This window comes from Artemia sp. Qi Xiang Cuo, chromosome 3, assembly GCF_049724085.1.
Source record: "Artemia sp. Qi Xiang Cuo chromosome 3, ASM4972408v1, whole genome shotgun sequence".
NCBI lineage: Eukaryota > Metazoa > Arthropoda > Branchiopoda > Anostraca > Artemiidae > Artemia > Artemia sp. Qi Xiang Cuo.
The window spans coordinates 55,810,974-55,827,498 of record NC_142796.1 but is presented as its reverse complement, the minus strand read 5'-3'; the positions used below and the strand labels follow the sequence as shown (position 1 = coordinate 55,827,498).

The 16,525-nt window shown below is 36.1% G+C and overlaps 1 protein-coding gene across 1 annotated transcript in view; it reads right to left on the bottom strand.

The window, feature by feature from the left end:
* Positions 1 to 16,525, bottom strand: part of wake (ankyrin repeat and fibronectin type III domain containing protein wide awake) — a 417,377-nt gene that overhangs the window by 162,267 nt on the left and 238,585 nt on the right. The window contains exon 6 of the mRNA XM_089086234.1: positions 1,016 to 1,428. Within this exon, the coding sequence (XP_088942360.1) occupies positions 1,016 to 1,428 (413 nt within the window). The remainder of the gene's footprint in view (positions 1 to 1,015; positions 1,429 to 16,525) is intronic.

Sequence of the window (16,525 nt, the reverse complement as noted above, 5' to 3'; positions counted from 1 at the left end):
AAATGATAAAATCGATTTCAGAGTCGCTATTAAGGAATTTGCGTCCCTAAATGCTAAAAACCTGAAGTCTTAGACTATTTGAAGCTGAAGATCAATATAGTTTCAAATAAACAATTTACTTGTTTGTTATATTATGTTTTTAAATTAATGCTGTGAACTCAAGGTTTGTGACTCACTGTGTTTGTGATAGCGGTTTCAGTGGCGTATTGTCTTTCACAAGCCTTGACTGCAACTGAGAGCTTAAAGCTTTTGGGTTAGTAAGCTAAATATACACTGGAAGAATTCGAAATCTACACACACCTAACCACAGCTCCCAACCGTACTTAACGACCACCTACGCTTCAAATATATATATATATATATATATATATATATATATATATATATATATATATATATATATATATATATATATATATATATATATATATATATATATATATATATATATATATATAACATCCTGTCATCCTGTCACCAAGGCAAATAACCAGATTATTTGCCTTGATCCAAGGTTATTTGCCTTGGAACGGGATCAGCGGTATGACTCTGCAAGCTCAGCCAGATTCGATCCAGCTCCAAATTGGTACCTGGAGAAATCCGGGGAAACAAAATGGGAAACGTTGGATGATTTACCCCCAACTACATATTGCCCCCCCCCCCCAGCCGAAAGCAGAGAATCAGGAGATCGGCACCTGTGCTACGCAGACCGTTGGTCAGTATAAGAAAATGTGTGTTTTTTTGTTTTGTTCTTTTTTAGTTTTACAACCTTTAGGTTTGTTGTTTTACCACTTTATTCACTAGACGGAGGGAAACCGTCCTTTCTGAAATAATGCTTTTTTTGTCTTATATTCAATAAACATCAAAGATTTAACAACCCTTTTATTTGGTTTCATTGTTTTATTTGGTTATTTTAGTTCTGCAACCTTTAATTTGTTTTTTTATCAATTTATTTTAAAAATGGACTGCAACTGCACGTTCATCTTTTTCTGAAATAACGTTCCTTTTGTCTTACCTTCAATAAACTTCAAAGATCTAGCAACCTTTTTATTTTTGCTATATATCGGCTCTTTCCCAGAAAGAGTCTTAAAAACAAGACTACGTCTCACAGTAGGACTTCGTGGAGAATTTCCCATCGTCACAGGGGAACAATTTTGAGTTTTCTTTGGATGTGGTTCCTTATCGATATAACTCAATTTCCTTTCCCTTGTTTCTGGGACATGTCTCGCCAAATCAGTAGAAACATGAGGTACGAATCGTGTTAATTTCGGCGACTTTGCGTTCAGCATCTTAAGTGGAGATCTTTGATCCTTTGGCTGCATAACAGGGCTTATCATAATCATACTGACAGTTTTTCCTCGTCTGGGTAGCGTTACGTTTGGATCAGGTATTAAAAACACATCATCCATAATGGCTACTGATAGAAAACTAAACAATCAATCAAATTTCCAGTAAATAAAAATGACTGTTGAAAGGACTTCAAACTGGTTAGATTTCTCTCAATTAAATATATAACTTGGAGGCATAGTTTTACTAAAGAAAATTAGTATTTAAGAAATGAAACATTCATCAATAGAAGTTGAAATAATCCATTATTATCACCATGTTCTTTGTCTTCATAGTGCAATTTAACAAATAATTTCTTTGCGACCTTAAGGTTAATTTAATTGAACAATTCAGCAGACACGGTTCACAGGGTTGATGAAAAATAGTCAAGATCAAATTTCAGTTGAAGTTCGTTGGACCGTAAAATTCCATAAAATCTGTTCGCAGCAATCAGAGATGTACAAAAAGGCATTTTCATCCAGAAAATTGTAAACTTTTAGTACTTATTCACTGAATTGTAATACCTACTGGTTTTTAATCACAGGTGTCGACTGTGTTCTCTCACGATGTTGCCAAAAAGCAGTCATATTCTGTTAACATACAAACCGTAAAACTCTTCAAGCCAAATCAGAAAGCTAAGGCCAGCATTTTTAGTTCAAAAACTGAAAATACATAATATTGATTTGTTACTTCCAAACTGATTTTTCACTCATTACAGTCGATGTAGTCATAAGCCGTATCAGTAATGAAAAAACTGCAGATTGAATTCCGAAACTAAAAATGTATAATGCTGATTTGTTACATCCACAATGATTTTTCATCACGGGAATCGACACGTTCATGGGTTTGACGAAATATAGTCAGTATCCATTTTGTAACTTGTTGTACCATCAAGAATCTTCAACACTATTGCCAAAACAGTTTAAAAAGGCTTTTCAGGTTTAAAAATTGTAACTTCATCTTATACTGATTCACCAAACGTTCGGTCCACACTGATTTTAGTAAAAGTGTAGCCACTGACTGGGACGGAAGTTGCTCTAACATGTGTTCCTTGACGTAGATTTGAATCCCTGGGTGTAAACTAAAGCTGAACAAAAGCCGATTCAAACATAGGCGTGAATAAGATCTTTCCCTAAAGGGTCAAATCTCATCCATCTCATTGGAACAAAAAATTAAGAGGGGTTGATTGTTTGCCATAATCAGACTGAAATTAGTGGCATAAAGTATTGATTCTAGTGTCACGGACAACAGCAGACTAGTATTCGGGGGGAACAGGGTGCTCAGAGCGGAAATTTTCCTAATAGCTTTTTTCAAACAGTTCGGGGTAACGAACTGTAAGTAAGGAGCGACCCGGCTCAATGGTAACCGAAACTGTAGAAAACGGAATTTTGATATCAATAGATATATCAAAAGAATTGTATTTTAATTCTGATTTCAAATATATAAGTTTCATCAAGTTTAGTCTAACCTATCAAAAGTTACGTGCCTGAGAAAATTTGGCTGATTTTCGAAAAAAGGGGGAAAGGCCCCTAAAAGTTATAGAACCTTAATGAAAATCACACCATCGTATTCAGCGTATCAGAGAACCCTACCGCAGAGGTTTCAAGCTCCTATCTACAAAAATGTGGAATTTAGCATTTTTTGCCAGAAGAAAGATCACGGATGCGTGGTTATTTTTTTTTTGTTTTTTTTTCCAGGGGTGATCGTATCGACCCAGTGGTCCTAAAATATCGTGAGAGGGCTCATTCGAACGGAAATTAAATGTTCTAGTGCCCTTTTTAAGTGACCAAAAAGACTGGAGAGCAACTAGACCCCCTCCCACGCTCATTTTTTTCTCAATGTCACCCGATCAAAATTTGAGATAGCCATTTTGTTCAGCATGGTCGAAAATATGATAAATATGTATTTTAGGATGACTTAATCCCCTGAACTCCCCGGGGGGAGGGCTGAAAGTTATGAAATTTACCCAATGTTAACATGTAGTATTGGTTTTTGGGAAGTATACAGACGTTTTCAGGGGGGATTTTTCCATGAAGGAAGTTTTCATGAGGGAAGGGACATTGCTATGAAGGGGGCGCCGCATTTCCCATCATTATTTTAAAAAAAATCAGAAATTATATATAAAAAAAACAAGTTTTTCAACTGAAAGTAAGGAGCAACATCAAAATATAAAACGACCGAAAACATTACGTATATGATTGGGTTCACCCCCTAGTCAATACTTCGCTCTTTAAGCCAAAGATTATTTAGTACTTTCATAATAGCTATTTATTCTAATTAACGGCATTTGTGATTAAGGGTCATTTTTAAAGAATTGGAACAAAATTCGAACTTTAGCTTAAAGAGCAAGGTATTGACTAGGGGGCGAACCCTCTAATATACGTATTAAAATATATGAATATAGAAATTCGTTACGTAAGTTGATTCGTAAGTTACGTATATTTATTACTAATAAAAACATTCGTAAATAAAATTAAACAGGTTTCGAGAAAGCCATTTAACCAAATAAAAGTAAAATTTTGTATATTCAAATTTTGTTTTAATTATTCATGTACGGCGAGCCAAAATCAAAACCTGCATTAATTCAAAAACTTTCAAAAATTAAATATAAAAAACAGGTTTTTTTTTAACTGAAAGTAGGAACGACTTTAAAACTTAAAACGAACGGAAATTAATCCGTATATGACATGGGATATCCCCTCCTCAACGCCTCACTCTTTACGCTAAAGTTTGACTTTCTCACAACTCTGTTTTTTTTAAACAATGAAAAACTTTAACGTAAAGAGCGAGGCGTTGAGGAAGGGACAGCCCCTTTCATATACGGAATAATTTCTGTTCTTTTTAAGTTTTAACGTCGTTCCTTAATTTCAGTTAAAAAAAACTTGTTTTTTTTATTTAATTTCAAGTAGATTCCACTCCTTGGCTGTAAACTAAAGCTGGACAAAAGCGGATTCAAACATATTCGTGAACGAGATCTTTCAAAAAGTTGCGGATTTTATTCCATTTCACCGGGACAAAAAACAGGGACGTACGCAGGGGGGGGGGCATCCAGATGCGGGCCCACCCGAAATCCTTAAATTTCCTGAATATAAGAGAAACTTCTTATTCAAATTATCAACTAAAATTTGTCTTTTCTTGTTGCCCTGCCCCCAAAAAGAATATTCCCGTTTACATGTCTGAGTTAAAAGAGGTAGATTTGAGGTAGATTTGAAGCTCCAAATGCAAGTTATTAGTACTGAACAAAAGTAGATTTAAACATAGGGTTAAATGAGAATTTTTCTACAGGGGTTTAATTTGTATTTCCTTAGCGCAAAAAAGAAACAGTAAAAAGAAAGGTTGGTCGTTTTTAATATTTCCATTTTAATTTGTGGGATAATTAGTTGATTCGTGTGTCGTAGTCATCAGCAGAACATTTTTTAAGGGGAAAGGGGTCCCAAAATGTGAGTATTTTTCATTAAAAAAACGAAAAAATCGCGAAATTGTTTGAAAGGAGCTAATGAAGATAATACACAACGCAGAATTAGAAACATGTCTTGTAATAAAAAAAAAATGTCACCAGCCGAATTAACCATTAGAAGAGGTCTTTATGCTCTTTTTTTGGCATGACTAGTTTACTGTGAATCTCTATTCCTACTGTTAGTGCCAGATTAACTTATCAATTGAAACGAGACAAGATCAGTCATGAATTTCACCTAAAATGGCCTAGAAATGTCATTTCGGGTATAAAATATATTAGTTTGGGCATAAAATGTAGTTTTGGTACGAATTGCCTCTTTGAAAAACCATAAAATTTTCAATTTTTAACGACACCCAACGAGGGTTCTCCAAAAATTTGAAGTAAAAGCCTAAATAGATCGTCCCTATAATAAAATTCATGTATACAGCCGAGTTCACTATTTGAATCTATGTCCTTCTGATAGTAAAACTATACTGTCATCGCAAACATAACACCTAAGAATATATTGATCTTTAGGGATGGAGTGCTAATTTTTAGATCAGGTGTGATATAAATCACAAGGGCCAAGGTCATATTAAGGGGAGGGGTTAGGGGGTTTGAGCCCCCCCCCGGAATGTTTGTCTGATTCGTAAAAACGTAATAAAATTCATTAGAAAACATTTTGATGCGTTTAAATGCCAGATGCGAGTTACCCCTCTCCATTTAGTCTGTTAATCAGGCTGGACTTCACAACGCGTTGTAATTTATCGGAAAATATTAAACAGTTATGGGAATACTTCTGTTTTGGAATTGGTAAATTTTATTTTGTGCATTAAAAAACTATGCCTTGCTACAAATATTATTGTCTCTTGACCCCCCCTTTTTTAGGAGTTTGTTCTTGTGCTTTTAAAATTAATGTTTGTGAAGGGGGGTAGCCTCCTCCCATTTACGTTAATTCTGTTTGTTTTAAGTTTAAACGTTGCTCTTTACTTTAATGTAAAAACTGTCCTTTTTTGTTTCGGTTTTAATTTGTTTTTAATAAATAAGAAATAGACTGCGGAATAACGAGATTAAGAACGAAACTTTTTATCCGAGAATCATCTTGGACTTTTCAATATATATCCTAGGGCTTTTCAATATTTTAGAAAGAATAGCTATATCATAACTTTTGGTTTTATCCAGGAGGGCTACTGGGTTCGAATTCCCCCGAAATTGCTGCCCGACTCGTAAAATGTTGCATTTAAACGAATTTTGGATGTGTTTTTAATGTTTTTTGTTCCTCTCACACCCCGAAAAGAAACCCTGGAAGCGCCCTTGGTTGTGAGACACGGTCTTTTTTGTTATTTAAATTGGGTTAAACAGAAGACTGTACGAAAAGTGTGCTTCAATCCCGCTTACTATGCCTATAATAAGAGAAAGTTTGAGAAGGCTAGGGCACGTTCTATGGATGAAGGATGACAGATTGCCAAAGATTGTCCTTTTCGGTCAGCTGTCTAGGTTTAAACGAAAGCAGGTTGTCTACGGTTGGGGTGGGAGAATGTCGAAAGAAAGGTTCAAGGGAAATGAGAACTTCCTGGGAGGGTGCAAAGAGGGAGGCTTTGGATATATTGAGACGGAGGAGGAAAATGCATAGTTTTTGGCCTCAGGCGGCTTGGTGCTACGGTGGCTTATTATTATTATTAATAGTAGTAGTAGTAGTAGTTAAACAAGAGTAAATAGAGTAAATTAACCAAGAGTTGAAGAGGTCAAGGGGAGCGGTGGCCGGCGTTTACCCCCCGGCGAAAACCCCCCGGAAAATACATCTCGCGAACCCCCCCTCGAAAAATATCCCCCTGAAAATACCCCCCCCACCTGGAAAATAAGGCATTCCAAATTTGAGAATTTTATTTTAGTTTTATTTTTTAAATTTCCGTAGGGGGGTGAAATTTTGGTACTTGTGTATTATGCGTCACTCACTCAAGTTTACTCTGTGTAAAATTCGAGAACACACCGTTTTTTTTTTTTTTTTTTTTTTTTTTTTTTTTTTTTTTTTTTTTTCTTACTTTAGAAATAAATTTGCGCTATAGATTTGCACATTTGGGGGTGGGGTAAGTTTAGCGGGTCTGCATGCAAAATGTGTTTGGTACAATTATTCTACATATTAGATAGATAGACAAATAAGTGTATTTTAAAGCCAAAACAGAAATTACAACAGATAGCCTAGTCAAACTCAAAACGAGCAAAAAGTAAAAGGAGTATGGCTGACAACATCCATGTCTTCTTCAGATCAGAAAATAATTTGCACATTAATTAAAAAAAAAAAAAAAAAACGTGTATTGTCACTTTGATATACATATTCTGATATCTATTGCTTATAATCTTAATACTTCTTTATTTGTTGAAGTCAAAAAAGTGAATACATTTAAAATGTATTTTGTTTTCAGTAAAGTGCAAATTACTTTCTGGTCTTGAGGAGGTGTGGCGGTTGTCAGCCCTACTCATGCTAATTGTTGCTATTTTGATTTTGAAGAGGTTATTTTTTGTTATTTCTGTTCGTTTTGGGTTCAATTCATTTATTTATGGTGATTTATGGTAGTTTTACGCTTGGAAAATTATTTGAATTAATTTCTACTCATTTTTGGCTTAACGAGGTCATGGGCACCGACAAGGGGGGCAGGGGGGCCATGGCCCGCACCTGGAAATTTGGGACTATATAGTAATTATAAGGAAACCAAAGGGGGGAAAGGCAGAATAGGGAAAAACCATGGAAAAAATGCTTGTTGGCTGCCTGCCAATAGATTTTAACCCATAATAAGGAAAAATGTAAGTTCTAATTTGTGATTGAGTGACCTCTAACAAGTTTTCCACAAATTTTATTTTCTATATGATTTGGTTGGAGCAAAAAAAAAAAAAAAAAAAAAAAAAAAAAAAAAAAAAATCTTCATAGTAATTAATGGTAAGTAAATAACGATTCTTGACAATAACATAAACGTAATAATATCATTTAGTACTTGGAAAAATGGTCATTGAAAAAAAAATACTTGGAAAAAAAACACTTAAATAAAACATTGCATTTACTTTATGCTGGGATTTTTTTTTTTTTTTTTTTTTTAGTTAGCAAAATTTCCAGATACCTCGCTATTCTTCAGTAATCTTTTAGTGGCTATACACCTAGAAAGAATTTTTTTCTGACTTCAAACTGTCCAAATACTATACCCCCCGAAAAATACCCCCCCCCCCCCCGTGGAAAAGAAGGTTTTCCAAATTTTAGAATTTTATTTGACTTTTATTTTTTTAATTTCTGTAGGGGAAAGCAGTTTTGTTACCTGTGTGTTATGGGTTCAAATACTGTGCTAAAGTTCAAATTTCTTTCTAATCACAAATCCCCTGAAACACAAAGCCTGTTTAATTAGACTAAATAGCTCTTTTGAAATTGCTAAAAAAAAATTTGCGGAAAGAGCAAGATATTGACTAGGGGACGAACCCCCTCATATACGTATTTTTTGCTCCAAACAAATCATATAGAAAAAAAAATTGTGGAAAAATTGTTAGGGGTCATTCAGTCACAAATTAGAACTTATATTTTCCTTATTATGTGTCAAAATCTATTGGCAGGCAGCCAATAATGGGACAAAAAAACATTTTTTTTCATGGTTTTTCCCTATTCTACTTATTTCCTTTGGTTTCCTTATAATTAGTATATAGTCCCAAATTTCCAGGTGGGGGCCATGCCCCCCCTGCCCCCCTTGCCGGGGACCATGGCGTCGTTAAGCCAAAAAATGGGTAGAAATAAATTCAAATAATTTTCCAAGCATAAAGCTACCACACTTCACCATAAATAAGTAACTAGGAACCAAAACAAACAGAAATAACAATAAATAACCTATTCAAACTCAAAATAGCAGTAATTAGCATGAATAGGGCTATCAATCCTCCTGCCTCTTCAAGACCAGAACGTAAATTTTACTAAATTGAAGACAAAATATGTTTTAAATATATCCATTTTCTTGACTTCAACAAATAAAGAAGTATTAAGACTATAAGCAATAGATATCACAATATGTATATCAAACTGAGAATACACGTTTATTTTATTTTTTTTTAAAGTAAAGTGCAAATCATTTTCTGGTCTGAAGAAGACATGGGTGTTGTCAGCCATACATACTCCTTTTACTTTTTGCTCATTTTGAGTTTGACTAGACTATCTATTATAATTTCTGTTAGTTTTGGTTTTCATTTATTTGTTAATGTTGATTTGTGGTAGTTTTACACTTGGAAGATAAGAAAAACAATCTCGTAGAATTTGACAACGCTTTTGCCCGTAAAAACTTAAACATTTTAAAATGTGTTGGTTCCCAAAGCCAACTATTTTTTTCAAAGGATAGCCAAACCTTCTTAGGCTAAACTTTTTGGTGCCATATGTTTTTAGCTTAATTTTGATGATCGTTTGCCTACATTTTTTTTCTTCTTTAATATTTTTTATTTTTAATTTGGCACCCGCTACTGCCAAAAATTGCAGAAAATCATATGGAAGCGTTTTCAACACAAATAGATTTTTTATTTTTTCTAAGTTTTTAAGACACTTCTGGTGTGTAAATTCCTCTTTTTCTCGAATTTTACACAGCGTAAACTTGAGTGACGCATAATACACAAGTACCAAAATTCCATCCTTCCTACGGTAATTAAGAAAATAAAACTCAAATAAAATTCTCAAATTTGGAAAGCCTTATTTTCCACGGGGGGGGGGTATTATTATTTTTGGGGGGGGGGGATTTTCCGCTGGGGGTATTTTTTTACGGGGGGGGGGGTATTTTCCGTGGAGGTATGTTCTGCGGGGGGTATTTCCCGGGGGGGGGGGGGTATTTTCCGCGGGGGGTATTTCCGAGGGGAGGTATTTTACGCGGGGGGTATTTTCAGCGGGGGGATCTTCCGCGGGGGGTATTTTCCAGGGGGTATTCACCGGGGGGGGGTCGCCTAGAACCAAGGGGAGCGACATTTGAAAAGCTCTATAACATGGGTACCAAACTTTTCCCATATCTTTCAGTAAGTGTTACTATGGCATAAATAGAACTTTGGAGGAAGTTAATCGACAAGGATTTCATTTAACATAAATTGCAGTTCACGGTAAATGCCTTGAATTCGACAGTTAACAAAGCCTAACGAAAACAGTGGGAATTGTAAAAAAGATCTTTCCATCTACGTTTTACTTTGATTAAGGTGAACTGTTTGTTTCCATTGGATATCTAGCTTTTCCAAATTTTCACCTACATTCTAAGATGGTTCCATCAAATGTTCTATAGTCTAAACATGTCCATCATAGGTCCTAGCAAAAAGTCCACCTTCTAGAATTTTATCCTATTAGACATGCCTAAGAAAGTAGGCCACGTATGCTACCGATATAGGTAGCGATTTATGAAGGCTTGATTTAGGAAGGAAAGGGGAGAGTGGTAAATTTCATTGTAAGGCGTAAATCACATATAAAATAAAAGAAAGCCGAAGCCAGTCTTGATCGAATGTATTCCCTGAAAAGTAGCTTCTCCTGAGACATCTCCTCATCACTATTTTATTCCTATTCAATGATCTTTCCAAATATAACAATCACTGCCGTCGCATGTGCGTGCCAGGCCCCCTTCCCCCTAACGGGGCTAGATATACCCAAGGCTATATACAAAAGTTTGTTAATTTGGTAAACGTTTAGGGATTGGCCACTTATGAAGGAAATACGTTGATGAAACAAAAGTATTACCATTAGATTCCTTATTTTCTGTTCTTTAAACCTCCCCCCCCATGAAGGCTCCAGATTTATCCCTAGGAATATATAAAAACTAAAAAAAAACAGTAAAACAATGAAATTCTTACTTTGTATACACACTCTAGAAGTGAAGTTAATCATAATGAAATATACCAAAATATGATGAAAATATAATACTTTAGTTTATATAATAATATAATTTGGGCTATATATTTGCACATTAGGGGGGTGGGGGTGAAATAACCTAGCCTAACCTTACCCATCCACACCCTAATCTGCAAATATACAGCCCAAATAATGCAAGTCCAATGCATTTTATCACCCGTCAGTGTTTGTGGCTATGAAACCGGCTCTCTTAGATCTTACATTCAGCAAACTTCTCGAGCGTGTACTGGCTAATACGAAAACACACACAAGAGGTTCCTATTAATCAGATTTTCGTTTTTCCTTCCACTCTTATCCACTTTCCCTTCTAAATCGTTTCAAATTATACTCTTATCCGGTATTGTAATCAATCACATGTGAAACAAAATTTCATGAAGTCGAGACTATATAAACCAAGTTTAATATAGAATCTATCACGTATTAAATAAATAAAAAATAAGTTTGTTCAACTGAAAGTAAGGAGCAACATTATAAGTTAAAACAAACAGAAACTATTACGTATATGAGGGGGGTCACCCCCTCGTCAATACTTTGCTCCTTACGCTCGGATTTTGTTCCAGTTCTTTAAGAATGACCCCTGAATCACAAAGACCGTTTAATTTGAATAAATAGCTCTTTTAAAGGCACTAAAAACACTTTAGCGTAAAGAGCGAGTATTCAAGAGGGGGTGAACCCCCTCATATACGTAATAATTCCTGTTCGTTTTAAGTTTTAATGTTGCTACTTACTTTCAGTTGGAAAAACTTGTTTTTTTATTTAATTTCTGATCCTTTTTTAAATAATGCTGGGAAAACCGGCGCCCCCTTCATGGAAAATTCTCTTCCCCCATGAAAAATTCCTCCATGTAAAGATCCTAACATGTAACCCCCTCCCTCCGAACCCCCATCCTCCACCAGAACAAATCACCCTGAAAATGTCTGTAAACTTCCTAATAACCAATACTATATGTAAACAATGAGCAAGTTCATAACTTGCAGCCTTTCTACCGGGGACTGTTGAGGATTAAATCGTCCTCAGAGATTTAGTTATTAGATTTATCGACTCTACTGAACAAAATGGCTATCTCAAAATTCTGATCCGGGGACTTTGGGAAAAAAACAAGCCTGGGAGAGGGCCTAGTTGCCCTACAATTTATTTGGTCACTTAAAAAAGGCACTAGAACTTTTAACCTCCGTTCGAATGAGCCCTATTCCGACATTATAGGACCTCTGGGTCGATACGATAACCCCTGGGCGAAAAAAAAACACACATCCTTGATCTTTCTTCTGGCAAAATATACAAAATTCTACATTTTTGCAGATAGGAAATTTCTTAGGATTTTTTAGAAAATAAGGCAAATTTTATCAGGCTCGTAACTTGACTAATCTTTTGATTGGTAAGACTAAACTTGATGAAAATTACATATTTAAAATCAGCATCAAATTATAATTCCTTTAATGTATCTATTGATTCCAAAATTCCGTTTTTTAGAGTTTCGGTTACTATTGAGCCGGGTCGTTCCTTACTTACAGTTCGTTACCACGAACTGTTTGACATCCCAAGTTTATTACGTATATGAGGAGAGTTGCTCCTCCTCAACACCTCGCTCTTTATGCTAAGGTTTTTTAGCACTTTAAAAACAAAATTTCGCACTGTTCTAATTAAACGAACAGTGTTTCGGGAGTCGTTCTTAAAGGATTGGAACAGAGTTCAAACTTTAACATAAAGAGCGAGGGGTTGAGGAGAGCAACCCCCCTCATATACGTAATAATTTCTTTTTGTTTTAAGTTTTAATGCTGTTCCTTACTTTCAGTTGAAAAAAAACTTTTTTTATTTATTTTCTTATCATTTTTTAAGTAATGCCAGGAAATCTGGCTACCCCTCCACGGATAAATTCCTCCTCCCCACGGATTTCCTCTTTTTTCGAAAATCAGGTGAATATTCTCAGGCTCATAAGCTTTGATGGGTACGACTCAAATCAGCATAAAAAAATCGATTCTTTTGATATATCCACTGGTATCAAAACTGGTATCCGTATCCGTTTTTTAGAGTTTCGGTTACTATTGAACCAGGTCGATCCTTACTTACAGTTCGTTACCACAAACTGTCTCATCATGAGATTCAATTAACATATATTAAAATATTGACTATATTAATGGGGCTAATAGGGCTATGTGACAATCAGGGAGGAGGGAGTGGCAGGTGGATGCATATTTCCCTCAGAAGTGGTCAACCATTAAATATTTAGCACCGATTGTGTTGTTTTTCCTTTTTTTTAAATTGGCTCTATTTGATATTAGGGTACTTGTGTATTACCGCGATCACACCCAAGACGAGAAGTTAGGTTAATCATAATGAAATATACCAAAATATGATGAAAATATAATACTTTAGTTACAAAATTATGGAAATTACAACAGAGAATTATGGAAAGCAGGCCGCCCAAAAAGCGTTATACTAAACACCTAACCACCTCTATACATTGAATATTTAATTAAAATATACCTGCATTGTAGTTTCTCTGGCACTTATGTATTATACCGCCAACAAATAAGAAGTGAAGTTAGGTTCATCCTAATGAAAAAAAATACCAAAACATGATGAAAATATATTACTTCAGATACAAATTTGGGCTAGGCTATATATTTGCACATTAGGGGGGGAGGTTAGCCTAACCATCCCCCGACCTCTAATGTGCAAATATATAGCCCAAATTGTATAATTCCAATTTATTCTGTCACCCGCTACTTGTTTTCCACTGAGCATGAGCTAATAGGGTTCTAGGCGTTTAACCCTCCCCCCCCCCCGGTGATTACCCCCCGGAAAATACCCCCCGTGAAAAATACTCCCCTCGGAAAATACCTCCCCCGCTTAAAATACCCCCCGGAAAATACCCCCCCCCCCGTGGAAAATAAGGCTTTCAAAATTTGAGAGTTTTATTTGAGTTTAATTTTTTTTTTTATTTCCGTTGGGGGAAGGAATTTTGGTACTTGTATATTATGCGCCACTAAAGCCAAATGTACGGCCATGAACACAGTAAAATAACATAAATAAATATAGTGAATGGGGGGTGTTTAACGCCCCGGAAAATGCCCCCCCCCCACGAAAAATACCCTCCCACGAAAAGTAACCCCCGCGGAAAATACCCCCTCCTTGAGAAATACCCTCGCGAAAACTACCCTCCCCCCCTGTGGAGAATAAGGTTTCTAAATTTGAAACTTTTATTTTCCGCGGGGTGTTGTCCGTGGGGGAGTATTTTCGGGGGGGGGGGGGGTATTTTTCGGGGGGTATTTTCTGGTTTATTTTCCATGGGGTATTTTCCGCGGGAGGGTAATCGCGAGGGGGTAAACGCCGGCCACCAGCTAATAGACAGATAAAACCGGTTTGTTCTCGAGTTTTACACAGCGTAAACACAAGTACCTATTAGTATATGAACCAACCATTGATGAGAAATAACACAAAAATATTGCAAACCTACAAACTGTTGTATATAGCCGAGAGCTAGGCCTATATCTATTTTCCCAAGGAGGGGGGTGTGATTTTGCCCTTACAAACATTTACCAGCAGGATATATTTGAGAAAGGGCATTCTTAGAATCTCATTCTCAGAATTAAAAAGCAAAGGACCCTTGCCCCCTCCTACGTTTTTATGAATTAACGCCACTGAAGGGTGCTGAAATGGGCACACACCAGTTTCTGCAGCGGTACGGCACGTCAAGATTCTTATTAAACAAGTCTAAATATTTCTAGTAGCTCAGTTTCAACCCTACCGTTCTTGGAGGTGTAACAATGGAATCCAAAAATAAAATCAAACAATAAATCCAAGCCACCTGTGTCTTCACAATTTAAACACTACAATACCCATGCGTACAATCGTAACTGTGGCTCTTACAACCTGTATCCATTACCCAAAAGGGTAGATGGTAAAAATGCAACGTATCTTAACGGGTAGTGGAGTTGCAAATTGTCTTTTGTCATGGATAAAAGTGCATTCTCAATTCGTCGTCCAGAATAACTAGGTATTATCATATGCGTATGTGCAATAATTTTTCAAGAGTACATGCTTCTATAAATTTTTCAGAGGTTTTTCGGACAAAAAAAATATCCTTTTCCACAATTATTGCAAATCTATCAGTCTTTACATATATTCAGCATATCAGAGAGGAGAAGGTAAGTATCTGGACCTTCTGTGTAGTCAAAATTATCCATAGCCATAAGCGTACACTTATTGGGTGGGGTTTTCAGGGAGTTATTGAGGTAGGAGGTCGCACCTATGGGTCATAAATGGGTCACATGAAAGGACGTGATAAAACAAATAATCATAAATAATGAGAGCGCTGTAAATGGAACAAAGCAACTTATTCCCCACTATTCCTATTAGTTGCCAACGTCCTTTAATAACGAGCCTCATTTCTCAAGGTTTGTCATTTATTCCATTATGTGGGTTTTAGTCGAAATCTAAATCTTTTTGGCTAGTGGGTGTGAGGTTGTTGGTAAAATTGCAATGTTCCGAGTGTCAAAGGGGACTACTGTAACATTTATTTTGTAAAACAAAACTAACGTTTAAACTTTTTAAAAATTTGTTCAATAATAATAAACACTTTTTAATTTATGTTTTTTTCGATTTGTTTTCACTTCAGAGAATATTTAATAATACTGCAACCACACACGCTTGATCTATCTGTATGTTAATTCCCATAATCTTCTAGAAATTAGCCAGTAATTGCCATCCTTATGAAAGTTGAATAAATTTGAAATTAACAAATTCTGAAATCGTATTCCGTTAACCGCAAAACAAAACGAAAAAAAAAACTATTGAGTTCTCTTTAATAGGGTGACAACCCTGTTCCAGGAATCAAAGTCAATACTATGACCTGGCCCCTAAGAGTCATTAATATTGCCAGAAACAGTAAAAGATAGGGGGCCCACAGCCCCCAAAGACTAATCAATCTTAGTTCTTGCTGGTCCCGCCCTCCCTATTGAAAAATGTGACAGCACGATTGACCATTCGTTATTGGTAACGGTTAGACTGAGTGTGCCTATGGTAAGTACAGCTATATATAATCATGGGTGTGGAATTTTGACAAGTTTGGAGTTTAAGCCGCCCCTTAAACTAAATCAACACTTACTGAATACAATGAAATTTAAAATGTTGTTTTATACTCACCCCTCCCCGTAAACAGTGGTGCCTATGTCCCCGCACACAATTATTCGTGTTGCATGTGCACGTATGGGAAGCACAGTGACACATAGGAGCAAAACCCCTCCCAAGAGAAAGAAACTCATAAGCGCTACCTGCTATGTAGGCCTTTTGTTAATTCCTTTCTGTGAGCACGAAAACAATCCTTCCTTTTTGCAATTAAGTAAAAAAATAAGTTTTTTCAACTTAAAGTAAGGAAAAATATTAAAACTTAAAATGAAATGAAATTATTCCGTATATGAAAGGGCCTGTCCCCTCCTCAACGTCTCGCTCTTTATGCTAAAAGTAGTGGGGCCATAATAAATTCTGTGACATGCCCTCCCCAGTTTCCGTGACATACCCTCCCTTTTCCCATAGGATTCCTGTGACATGCCCTCTGACGTCACGGCATCCCTGTTTCTAGGCGACATTCCCACCCTTGGCAAGAGTTCAAAGATTAGGTGGCACACCCTTTTCCCTGTTACTAGGCAAAATCATGTCTAGACACGTTCCCAGGTGATTGAAATCCCTTTGCGGCTCTTTTCCAGAAATACCCCTAGTTAGCAAAACTCTGCCGCAATGCTTTTCTAGACAAAATTCCCAGGTGTCAGAAATCCCCTGTGTTGTTTCTATGCAAAATCATGTATAGGCAAAACTACCAGAGAGTTGAAACCCCTGCAAACTTTTTCTATTTAAAGCCAAAGAGAACT